This window comes from Stenella coeruleoalba (genome assembly GCF_951394435.1).
Source record: "Stenella coeruleoalba genome assembly, chromosome: 5".
Taxonomy (NCBI): domain Eukaryota; kingdom Metazoa; phylum Chordata; class Mammalia; order Artiodactyla; family Delphinidae; genus Stenella; species Stenella coeruleoalba.
In genome coordinates, this window is record NC_137150.1 from 98,953,272 (window position 1) to 98,966,688 (window position 13,417).

The following is a 13,417-nucleotide window of genomic DNA, read 5'->3' on the forward strand; positions in this document are numbered from 1 at the left end:
TTTGGAAGAAACAACTTCTTTAAAGAGCCTCACTGGCTCTAGAAAAATTTTAAACAATTAACATGAAGAATTTTTTAACTTGGTTTTTTACAGTGAAAATATACATACCTACCTTTGTGTACACACAAGGCCTCCCATTAAAATAAAGTTACCCTATAACATCAATTTCATTAAATAATACTGCCACACTAACAGGCACTCACATCAGTGGGCATAAAATAGTTTTACAGATGTTGCTTGAAAGATGACAAAAGAGCCTGAGATTGAAGGGAAGGGAAAAAAAAACACAATAATATTTACATGGAAAGACCAAGTCTATAAAAAATACTCAAAATAGTGGGTCTTTGAGTTTAAACAGTTCACTGTTAACATTCTAAAGTGCATACAGGTTGATATTTTTAAAAATATCATTGGAGAATTTAATCTTTCTGTATATAAAAATAGAGCAGACCTTTTTCTGCCTTCTGGCAAAAGTTGGGGATGAAGGGAACAGTTGTCTCAATGTAAGTTTAAAACCAACTCAGGAGGGAAAAATGCTTGAGAATTGTATAGTGATGGTGGTAATGATTACTTGAAACTAAGTCAAAGACATTATCCTACCTGATTTTGCTTGAATGAAAGCTATTTAAAATGGGAGTGAAAAACTGAGTTTTCTGTCACATTTTGTAAAGTAAAGTGGTATAGTCAAGGGTCAGGTACTACTTGGTCTTAATTTGAACATCTGAAATTTCCCCTTACTTCAGGCAAAGAAAAATTTGACTATTCTTACACGTAGGTGACAGAGTCTTTATAAACACTTCTTGAGGGTAGATCAGGTGAGGTCTCAGAACCAGGATAGGTAAGCCCCGGTTACTTACAGTCTTGTCACCCAGAAGGGTGTCTCTGTTAATACTTAGAGTGCAAGGACAGCCGCAGGCTACTTGTGCTTTTTTAGTTTGAAGGACCGAGCAAACAACAGCCACAGAAAACACTCCTGTACTTGAGCCTTTTCCTTACAAAGCTGAGGTCCCCTCCCTGGGGTCAGTTACAAGTGTGAATACTTACGGTGCTTCAGTTATAAAAGCTTCAATAGGGAACCTTTAATGTTTATCTAATACAGCAGCTTAATAGTAAGGTTTATTAAATATGTTTTCAGATATTGCTAAAAATATTATTCGTCTTTTTAAAAGTATGACTTGACCTATAGGACTCTGCTTCTCTGTGCCTTGCATTCACACACACATCTACTAGGAGGTTAATTAACACAGGATGACAGCATCACCAGTGTCCTATAATGGCTATCAGGGATAGGATTCGTGTTTGGTGGGAAGGAGAGAGAAGAGACTTCAAGAAGCTTGCTCACCGAAGCTGGAGATCAAGCAGGAGTAGAACCTTTCCCAGAAATCGTTAACGCCTTCTTCATAGGAACACTGGATGACTGGCAAGAATATTTTGAGCTTTTCCATGGTTAACAACAATAGTCTTCAAGGTTGGGGAAGAAGTTCATTCTGCTCAGTGATCCCAGAAGCATGAGGACAGGTAGCTTCCTTTTCACGGGGCATGAGGGTCCTTCTCCCCTTGCTCTCTCTCAGGGATGCTGCAGATTCTCTCACAATATTTCAATGTCCCATTTCTGTGTTTCTTCTCCCTCCAGGGGCTCATTTACAATTACATGAGTTTTGTCATAATAATTTCCTCCTAAAACAGAAATCCCAAAAGGAAAGATTATTTGTTCACACAGGTGCTTAGCAATTTCAGTTGTCACAGGCTTTTGCTCAGCCCACTCACTGTTGGGGTAGATTAATATGTCATTTGTAAAGCGGTCTGAAATGGGAAACTGAGGTTAAACGGGCGTAGCTATTCTTCACCTCAAATCAGACGTTATGACTGATTGAAAAGCTAAGTGGTATAATAGATGTTTGCATAAGCGGTGTGCCCTGACCATGGGATTCTTAACACAGTGCTCTGAGTGCTCTAGCTCAGCGGCAGGTACTGGGTTTTAGTTTCTACCCCAAGAGTGGCTATGACTAACTCAATTAAAGCGACAGCACTGAATAATATTGGCCCTGACCTTGGCTGGACTCAAAAACAAGTTTAAATGATAAATTTAAAGGACCATACATTTTAAGGACCACAGCAATGCACAACAGAAAGTGAGAAATATTTCTTTAGGAAATGGATGACATCCTGTGGTTGATGATGCTTCAAATTTAGAAATGTTCTCAAAGATCATGTAGAAATTGAAAATTTTACAGCTGTACTGATAAACAAAAACCTTTGTAGGCTTGGTCCTTAGGCTTTTTCTTGATCCGTATATAGCTAATTGTTTTGTTAAAATGGCATATCTCGACTTTTTCAAGCATAATTTAAAATGATTTAATATTTCCCTTATGCATAAGGACTTCTTTTACCCATAAGGAGGAGGAGGCTTGGAATTTAAAAGGAATATCCAATGACACAGAACACTGGGTTTCATCACAGGCCTACCTTTAACATCAAGGACAAGTTGGTCACTGAGGTAGGAGCTGATGGTCCCATTTTTGTTCAGTCTCCACTTCTGCCTGAACTGCCCATGTTCAGTCCATAGGGCAACTTTAGCTCCAGGTATGTCTCGACCACCAATCACATCGAGACATGTGTCACTGGCCTAAAAGGGTCAAGAAATAAATTGGCAGTACTGTGTTTACTAAAATCAATTGGATTGGGCCCCTTTTCTTTCATGTGAACAGATCAGAGACATGACTGTCTAATCTCAAAAGAAAACTAGCATAATTATAAATTCAGTCAACTTTTTAAGTCTTCTTTATGGCTGAAGGAAGGAGATGGTATGGAAATAAACATACTGAACTAGAGGTACTTGTTTTTAAAAGGATGGTCTGGATCTGACAACAGATGGTCAAAGGTTTGTTGAATTACAATTAAATGTTGAATCCCTGTTAGCTTAAACGTGTAAGGTCGAGCCTGTTTTTCTTACAAAAACATTGGGTGGGCTTCCCTGGTGGCGCAGTGGTTGAGAGTCCGCCTGCCGATGCAGGGGACACGGGTTCATGCCCCGGTATGGGAGGATCCCACATGCCGTGGAGCGGCTAGGCCCGTGAGCCATGGCCACTGAGCCTGCACGTCTGGAGCCTGTGCTCCGCAACGGGAGAGGCCACAACAGTGAGAGGCCCACACACAGCAAAAAAAACAAACAAAAAACAAAAAACCCTTGGGTGACGTGCAAGATACCCAGACAATAATTACTTCTAAGTGCTTCTCATTTTTGTTGAAGCATGAGAAAATGGTCGATAATCCACTGGTGATATAATAAAACTGGTGTCTTATTCCCCACAGCATCAAACATAATGGAAGGGTTGCAGAAAAACAAAGAAACCTAAGTTTTATTTTCTAAGCTTCCTCCAAAAAACAGCAGCTCTCTTCTACCTTCATTGTATATTTTGAAGATGAGGAGGCTTCAACATGTTTGGAATCACAAAGACAGCTAAATTAATCTGGGCCGCAGAGTGTAAGGAACGTCTCACAAAAGCACATTGTCCATTTGGGTACAGTGACTTATCACTGGTTTAAAAAAACCATTTAGGAATATCCAGAGTATGTGTTAATCTTACTTTTTACTTAAAATAGAGAATTTTTTTGATGTAGAAAATCTAGTTTCTAAGCCCATTTCACCTAGATGCTTCAGTAATATATATGTCAATGTTCTTATAATTAGGCAAAAAACTGTTGATAGGAAATTGCATTATTTTATCATGCCATTTGATTTGGCAAGATTCTGGTTTCCAAACGAAAAAGACCAAAGACCGAACAGCGGGGTATACTGTCAGTGGGGTTGGTTACCTTGGATTTAAAGAGTCCTCGACAGTAGTGCCAGATCTGGGTATTCTTCCCACTGTAGGGAGAAAGGCACACAGATGTTGCCCTCGTGTCAGCTACATTTCCGGTGACTGTCAGATACTCATCCTGGGCTCGGTTCTTTATTCTTATGTACACTGCAGGCTGTGACGGGAGGAACAGAGACATTTTGAAAAAACCTTTTGAATCTGGAAATCAATCTTTCCAAAGGACAGCTTGAGGGGGATGTGAGAGGTAACAGAATTTAGCTTATTTATATCTGTTTCACTTTAGCAGATGTGTGTAAATTAATATTTTCTATTAACAGATCCTTACACCACAGGGCACACAGCTTAAATTGTACAGTCTCTATTATATTTTTTCTGAAATACACTCTTTTGGAAGGGTGAAAGGTAATAGTTTCATTCACTCGCACTCCATTATGGCAAGGGGCGGTGCAGAATTCGGCACTTAATGAGGTTCATTCACTAACTACTATGTCCCAGCTGGCCTGAGGAAGGCAGAGGAGTAGGAATAAGGGCAGGGTACTACCTACATGGATGTAACAACAACTTAGCAGCGACAGTACAATCATCAGACATACTGGCTTGAGCTATGATTCAGTGCCCAATGAATGCTATGGGAGGTCTTGAAAAACCCAGGTAGCTGAGGGCCCTAGTAGCACTGGTAATTTCTTTGTTTATACTTTGTTGACCTTAATATGTCGAGGAAAGAGACCATGCATGTAGGTGATCACTATGTAGGTATTCAAAAACTGGGTAACAGAGGACTTCATCTCCTGGGCCTGGCATATATACAAGAAGTTTGCAAATAAAATATTAAATCTGGGACTTGCCTCTATGGGTAACAGTTATTATTTATTGAGACTTAGTCCTAAATGGTTTCTGGGCCACAGTCAGAATTAATGACCAGAACAACCCCTCAAGAAAGTACAATTATGACCCGCAGTTTTGTAAATAAGGGTGACGCAGACAAGGAAGAGCCAGGTTTGTCTGCACCAAAACACTCCCTCTTCACCCTGATGCTCTAAGGCCTGTGTGAGAAATGCACTAGTTACTCTCAGACACAGGGAATGAGACCGATTCCAAAAGTGGCAGTGAAATAAGATGACAGGAGGACACAGCACATGACTGAAGCTCCACAGAAACTATTCTTTCAGCCCCAGGACTTAGGCCTCCAGTCTTAATGTAATATAACACAGGACACCCAACATCCCCACCTTGGGTCAGGTGTTGGCATCCCAATTACAACCCTGTCAAATAACAGTAATACATGATCTGTGATTTAACAAAAGAGCACTTTCACTCTGAGAAATGTAAGTGCTAGGTAAATTCAACAAGGGATCATGGTAAACCCACCAATGAATATTCTATTTTGAAATTTAAGATGGGTCAACATGAGACCAGTTAAAGTTTGCCTTCCTAAGGAAATAAACATTCGGAACACTTAAATGAGCAAATAGAAAGACATTTTTTTTTTTAATCTGGTAATTTAAAGCAGGTGAAAAAGACCTCTACTAGGCAAAATGTTTTAAGTGTTTCAAACTACTACTTCCACATTCATAGTGCAACAGTAGGTAAACTCCTATAATTCAAAAGTCTATAAATCATATAATTCTATAAATCTCCCACCGCAATTAATTCTGGACGCTTCAGTACATTCTTTGCTACAGTTTCCTTACCTTATATATATAAGGAAACAGGTGTGACCTTCACAGATGACAGAGTTCCAATTATGTTAGGACCAAACATCACAGTTTTAATCCATTAACTCAAGCAAGGTACTAATTACCCTTTTTACACACTTGTAGTCTGACTCCTCTGTAATTATACATTTAATCACTGATATGCAGATAATTACCTTAGTGACTTCCTAATTCCCAAGCTCAAAGAGGATCACATTTTAATGATTCCTGAATTTCTAAACAAGAATATAAACTAAAGCACTGCCAAGAGCTTTACCAAAAAGGAAATAGGACCCGTGATACTGTTTTAGAAACCTAGACTTCCTTTGCTGCGTTTCAAAGCTGTGGCCTAAATAAACAAAGGAAAATAATCTATTAAAATATTATTTTGAAATTAAACGTTTAACCAGGAATAATTTCCCAAAGCACAATGCAAGGAGAATGATATATAATGTTAATTGTCAAAAAACTACGTAAAATCAGAGGACACTGTTCTAGCTATTCTTTATCTCAGGGCCCTGAACAATAGGCAGGGACATCCTTCCCCAGCAAGGAACCCCCTTTCAAAAGTGAGGGGAATGTTCTCAGCATCCAACTTGGCTTCTGAAGTTTCTAACGACATGGGATTAAGCGTTATCATATAGTCGGTAAAAGCTAAACTGAAATCCCACTTCAGCCGTGCTTTTTCCCCACGGCTTTTCAGGGCGGTTACCCATCATCCCATGTGACAGGACTGAGGAATAAGCAAGATGTGAGGGTCAGGAAATCCTGTACCACACACTCTGCCAAGAAAGTGCACTGATGTTTAGAATCCCTCAGTTGGGCATCTCTGGTTCTCTCAAAGGACATCGTGAATAAAGAACCTTTCAAAATAAATGTGTTACCACAGCAATATGAGCCACGTGTTGTGTCAGACTCTTATTTAACCCTCACAGTGATACTGAGAGGTAAGCAATGTGATCACTGTTTCACCAGTGAGGAAATCTGAGGCGCCAAGAAATGAAGTGACTCACCCCAAGTCATACTGCTTCTGAGAGGCAGAGCTAGGATTTGAACCAACAGAACCAGAGTGGTAGGGATGAGCTTGGGGTGTGTGTGTGTGTGTGTGTGTGTGTGACAGAGCGAGAGAGAGAAGGGGGCAGCAAGACCAATAATTAGGGTAACTTTATTGGCTACCATTTATTTACCACTTATATGTCAGATCTGAAAATCAGAGCCTCGGCATTTATACCCACTATGCTACCTACACTCGCTCAGTGCCTGAAGTATATGGTACCACACTGTAAATGCTTCTCTTATTTTGGAGGAAAGTAGGGTGTGGTTGTTTTAAGAACACAGATGTTAGAGCATAATAGGTATGGGTTCAAATCCTGGTTCTGACACTTGGATGACTTTTGCCAATTTGCTTTCTCTCTCTCAGCCTTATTTTTCCTTCTAGAAAACAGGAATACAGTTGACCTTTAGACAATGCAGGGGTGAAGGGCACCAACCCTCTGCGCAGTTGAAAATCTGAGCATAACTTATAGTCGGCCCTCTGTATCCTCAGTTCCACATCTGTGGATTCAACCAACCTTGGATCACTGTAGTCCTGTAATGCTGTAGTATTTATTGGAAAAATTGGAGTATAAGTGGACCCACGTATTTCAAACCCATGTTCAAGAGTCAACTGTAATAACTCCTACCCTAAAGGACTATTGTTGGAATCAAGTGTGAAAGTGTTTCTAAAGGATTCATAGAAGTACCAATGGCATATCCGTTGGCCACAGTACCCCTAAAGCCTAGCATGGGTTCCTACCCTCCGTGAAACCTCCCACCACTCCTACACATGGTCATGCTTCCTTCCTCTGAATCAGGGATTGCCTGTGGCTTTTAGATGATTACACACTGTTTTGCACTTTTCTTAGCTTTTAATTTTTTTTTTTTTTTGCAGTACGCAGGCCTCTCACTGCCGCGGCCTCTCCCGTTGCGGAGCACAGGCTCCAGACACACAGGCTCAGCGGCCATGGCTCACGGGCCCAGCCGCTCCGCGGCATGTGGGATCTTCCCGGACCAGGGCACGAACCCGTGTCCCCTGCATCGGCAGGCGGACTCCCAACCACCGCGCCACCAGGGAAGCCCCTAGCTTTTAATTTTTTAAAAAAGTTTTAGTACAACTTTTAAAGGTTACTTTCCATTTACAGTTATTACAAAATATTGGCTGTATTCCCCGTGTTGTACCATACATCCTTGGGCCTGTCTTACAGCCAATAGTCTCTACTTCCTACTCCCCCTCCCCTATATGTTACCCCTCCCCAGTCTCCCCACTGGTAACCACTAGTTTGTTCTCTGTACCTGTGCATCTGCTTCTTTTTTGTTATATTCACTAGTTTGTTGTATTTTTTAGATTCCACATGTGATATCATACAGTATTTGTCTTTCTCTGACATTTCACCAAGCATAATGCCCTCCAAGTCTAACCATGTTGCTGCAAATGGCAAAATTTCATTTTTTTGTATGGCTGAGTAGTATTTCATCGTGTGTGTGTGTGTGTACACACACACACACATCACGTCTTCTTTATCCATTCATCTGTTGATGGACACTTAGGTTGCTTCCATATCTTGGCAATTGTAAATAATGCTGCTATGAACATTGGGGTGCACGTACCTTTTTGAATTAGTGTTTTTGGTTCTTTGGGACATATACCCAGGAGTGGAATTGCTGGGTCATATGGTAGTTCTATTTTTAGTTTTTGGAAAAACCTCCATACTGTTTTCCACAGTGGCTGCACCAATTTACATTCCCACCAACAGTGCACAAGCGTTCCCTTTTCTCCATATCCTCGTCAACATTTTTTTTGTCTTCTTTTTGATAATAGCCATTCTGACAGGTGTGATGTGATATCCCATTGTGGTTTTAATTTGCATTTCTCTGATGGTTAGTGATGTTGAACATCTTTTCAGGTGCCTGTTGGCCATCTGCCCTTCCTCTTTGTAAAAATGTCTGTTCAGTTCTTCTGCCCATTTTTAAATCAGTTTGTATGTTTTTTGTGTTGTGCTATTCAAGCTGTTTTCATGTGTTGTATATTAATCTCTTATCAGTCATATCATTTGCAAACATTTTCTTCCATTCAGTAAATTGCCTTTTCGTTTTGCTGATGATTTCTTTTGTTTTGCAAAAGCTTTTACGTTTAATTAGGTCCATTTATTTTTGCTTTTATTTCCTTTATTTTAGGAGATGGATCCAAAAAAATATTGCTGTGATTTATGTCAGAGTGTTCTGCCTATGTTTTCCTCTAGGGGTTTTATACTATCCAGTATTATATTTAGGTCTTTAATCCATTTTGCGTTTATTTTTGTATATGGTGTTAGAGAATGTTCTAATTTGATTTTTTCATGGGTAGCTCTCCAGTTTTCCCAGCACCACTTATTGAAGAGACTGTCTTTTCTCCATTACATATTCTTGCCTCCTTTGTCATAGAATGACTGTAGGTGCATGGGTTTATTTCCAGTGTCTCTATCCTATTCCACTGATATATGTGTCTGTTTGTGGGCCAGTACCATAATGCTTTGATTACTGTAGCTTTGTACAATAGTATAGTCCGACGTCAGGGAGTGTGATGCCTCCAGCTCAGTTCTTTCTCAAAATTGCTTTGGCTATTCAGGGGTCTTTTGTTTCCATTATACATTTTAAAATTATTTGTTCTAGCTCCTTGAAAAATGCCATTGGTATTTTGATAGGGATTGCATTGAATATGTTGATTGCCTTAGGAAGTATGGTCATTTTAACAATACTGATTCATCCAATCCAACAACACGGTAAATCTCTCCATCTGTTTGTGTTGTCTTCAATTTCTTTCATCAGTGTCTTAAGGTTTTCCAAATACAGGTCTTTTGCCTCCTTAGGTAAGTTTATTCCTAGGTGTTTTTTTCTTTTTGATGCAATGGTAAGTGGGATTGTTTCTTTACTTTCTTTTTCTGAAAGTTCATTGTTAGTGTATAGAAATGCAACAAATTCCAGCATATTGATTTTGGATCCTGCAACTTTACTGAATTCATTGGTGAACTCTAGTATTCTGGTGGCATCTTTAGGATCTTCTTTGTATAGTATCACGTCATCTGCAAACAGTGACAATTTTACTTCTTTCCAATTTGGATTCATTTTCTTTCTTTTTTTTGTCTGATTGCTGTGGCTAGGACTCTCAATACTGTGTTGAATAAAAGCAGCAAGAGTGGACATCCTTATCTTTTTCCTGATCTTAGAGGAGATTTCTTTAGCTTTTCATCCTTGAGTATAATGTTAGCTGTGGGTTTGTCATATATGGCCTTAATTATGTTGAGTTACGTTCCCTCTGTGCCCACCTTCTGGAGAGTTTCTATTGTAAATGGATGTTGAATTTTGTCAAAAGCTTTTTCTATATCTGTTGAGATGAACATATGTTTTTTTTTTATTCTTTAATTTGTTGGTGTGGTATATCACATTGATTGATTTGAAGATACTGAAAAATCCTTCCATCCCTGGGATAAATCCCACTTGATCATGGTGTATGATCCCTTTTAATGTATTGTTGGATTTGGTTTGATAGTATTTTGTTGAGGATTTTTGCATGTATGTTCATTAGTGATACTGGCCTGTAATTTTCTTTTTTTGTGTGATATCTTTGTCTGGTTTTGGTATCGGGGTGATGCTGGCTTCAGAGAATGAGTTTGGAACTGTTCCTTCCTCTGCAATTTTTTGGAATAGTTTCAGAAGGATAGGGGTTAACTCTTCTCTAAATATTTGGTAGAATTCACCTGTGAAGCCGTCTAGTCCTGGACTTTTGTTTGTTGGGAGTTTTCGAATTACTGATTCAATTTCATTACTGGTAATTGGTCTGTTCATATTTTCTATTTCTTCCTGCTTCCGTCTTGGGAGATTATACCTTTTTAAAAATTTGTCCATTTCTTCCAAGTTGTCCATTTTATTGGCAGATGGTTGCTTGTAGTAGTCTCCTATGAGCCTCTGTATTTCTGTGGTGTCGGCTGTAACTTCTTTCTCACTTCTGATTTTATTGATTTGGGCCCTCTCCCCTTTTTTTTTCCTGATGAGTCTGGCTAAAGGTTTATCAAAGAACCAGCTTTTAGTTTCATTGATCTTTTCTATTGTGCTTTTAGTCTCTATTTCATTTATTTCTGCTCTGATCTTTATGATTTCTTTGCTTCTACTAACTTTGGGTTTTGTTTCTTCTTTCTTTAGTTGCTTTAGGCATAAGGTTTAGGTTGTTTGAGATTTTTCTTGTTTCCTGAGGTGAGCCTGTATCACTAAACTTCCCTCTTAGAACTGCTTTTGCTGTGTCCCATAGGTTTTGGATTGTTGTGTTTTCATTTTCATTTGTCCGTAGGTATTTTTTGATTTCCTCTTTGACTTCTTCAGTGATCCATTGGTTGTTTAGTTGTTTAGCCTTCACAGGCTTGTGTTTTTTGCAGTTTTTTTCTTGCAGCTGATTTCTAGTCTCATAGCATGGTGGTCGGAAAAGATACTTGATTTCAATTTTCTTAAATTTACCAAGGCTTGTTTTGTGGCCTAGCGTGTGATATATCCTGGAGAATGTTCCAGGTATACTTTGAAAAGAACGTGTATTTTGCTGCTTTTGGATGGAATGCTCTCTCTATATAAATTAAATCTATTTGGTCTAATGTGTCATTTAAGGTCAGTGTTTCCTTATTGATTTTCTGTCTGATCTGTCCATTGATGTGAATGGGGTATTAAAGTCCCCTACTATTATTGTGTTACTGTCAATTTCTTGTTTTATGTTTGTTAATATTTACCTCATATATTGAGGTGCTCCTATGTCGGGTGCATATATATTTACAATTGTTATGTCATCTTCTTGGATTGATCCCTTGATCATTATATAGTGTCCTTCTTTGTCTCTTGTAACAGTATTTTAAAGTCTTATTTTGTCTAATGTTAAGTATTGCTACTCTGGCTTTCTTTTGATTTCCACTTGCATGGAATACCGTTTTCCAAACCCTCACTTTTGGTCTGTATGTGTCTCTAGATCTAAAGTGAGTCTCTTGTAGACAGCATATATACAGGTCTTGTTTTTGTATCCATTCAGCCACTCTGTGTCTTTAGGTTGGAGCATTTAGTCTGTTTACATTTAAGGTAATTATCGATATGTATGTTCTTACTGCCATTTTGTTAACTGTTTTGGATTTGTTTTTATAGGCCCTTTTCTCCCCTTTTTTCTTCTTTTGTTCTCTACTAATGTGATTTGATGACTATCTTTAGTGTTATGTTTGCATCCCTTTTTGTGTGTATATCTGTTGTAGATTTTTGGTTTATGGTTACCATTAGGTATTCATACAGCAGTCTATATATATAAATGACTGTTTTAAGTTGCTGATCTCTTAATCTCAAATGCATTTTAACTAGCCTCTCTTTGTACTCTCCTCCCCTTATGATTACTGTTTTGATGTCATGTTTTACACCTAATTGTTTTGTGTATCCCTTAACTGCTTACTGTGGATAGAGATGGTTTTACTTTTGCTTTGTAACCTCCCTACTAGCTTTGTGTGGGGATGATTTCCTACCTTTACTGCTTGTTTGCCTTTACTGGTGAGCTTCTTCATTTCATAATTTTCTTGTTTCTTGTTGTGGCCTTTTCTTTTTTGCCTAGAGAAGTTCCTCTAACATTTGTTGTAAAGCTGGTTTGGTTGTGCTGAACTCTTTTTAGCTTTTGCTTGTCTGTAGAGATTTTGATTTCTCCATCAGATGTGAACAAGAACCTTGATGGGTGGAATATTCTTGCTTGTAGGTTTTTCCCTTTCATCACTTTAAATATATCATGCCACTCCCTTCTGGCCTGCAGTTTCTGCTGAAAAATCAGCTGATAGCTTCATGGGAGTTCCCTTGTATGTTATATGTTGCTTTTCCCTCACTGCTTTTAATATTCTCTCTATATCCTTAATTTTTGTCATTTTAATTACAATGTGTCTTGGTATGTTCCTCTTTGGGTTAATCCTGTATTGGACTCTCTGTGCTTCCTGGACTAGAGTGACTATTTCTTTCTCCAGGTTAGGGAAGTTTTCAGCTATTATGTCTCAGATATTTTCTCAGGCCCTTTCTCCTGCTCTTCTCCTTCTGGGACCCCTACAATGTAAATATTAGTGTGCTTGATGTTGTACCAGAGGGCTCTTATACTGTCCTCTTTTTTTTCTCTTTTCTTCTTTTGTTTAGTGTCAGTGATTTCCACTACTCTGTCTTCCAGCTCACTGATCCGTTTGCCACCTACCTCTTTGAGAGGCTCTCCAAGACCAGCAGGTAGGTCTGGCCCAGGTTCTTATCAAATTACTGCTTTTGCCCTGGGCATTGTGTATGAGATTTTGTTTGCACCGTTTAAGAGTGACATCTCTATTTTCCCCTGTCCTGTGGGGCTCCCGAAATTAAGCCCCACTGGCCTTCAAAGCCAAATGCTCTGGGGGATCGTCTTCCTGGTGCAGGACCCCCAGGCTGGTGAGCCTAATGTAGGGCTCAGAACCCTCACTCCTTTGGGAGAACTTCTGCAATATAATTATTCTCCAGGTTTTGGGTCACCCACTCAGGGGTATGTGATTTGATTATATTGCAAGTCTGTCCCTCCTACTCGTTGTGGTTCCTTCTATATGTCTTCAGTTATAGAATGTCTTTTCTGATAGGTTCCAGTCTTTTTCATCGATGGCTGTTCTGCAGATCGTTGTGATTTTGGTGTGCTTGTGAGAGGAGGTAAGCTCAGGGTCTTTCTAGTCTGCCATCTTGGCCCCTCCCCACTTTGCAGTTTATATTACTGCTTTGAGTTGGACATGTTTTTTACCCAACAAAAATGTAAGCTCCAAGAAGGCCAAAATCATGTCTACCCTTATACATCTTCCATAATTTTTCTGCATAATGTCAAACATTCAC

The 13,417-nt window shown here is 39.1% G+C and overlaps 1 protein-coding gene across 1 annotated transcript in view; it reads right to left on the reverse strand.

The window, feature by feature from the left end:
• Positions 1 to 75: 75 nt before the first annotated feature.
• The window catches only part of CRYBG3 (crystallin beta-gamma domain containing 3), a 114,093-nt gene continuing 100,751 nt past the window's right edge, over positions 76 to 13,417 (reverse strand). Inside the window, exons 20-22 of the mRNA XM_079921991.1 lie at positions 3,817 to 3,975; positions 2,467 to 2,626; positions 76 to 1,677 (exon numbers count right to left, since the gene is read on the reverse strand). Of these exons, the coding sequence (XP_079778117.1) occupies positions 1,589 to 1,677; positions 2,467 to 2,626; positions 3,817 to 3,975 (408 nt within the window). The 3' untranslated portion in view covers positions 76 to 1,588. The remainder of the gene's footprint in view (positions 1,678 to 2,466; positions 2,627 to 3,816; positions 3,976 to 13,417) is intronic.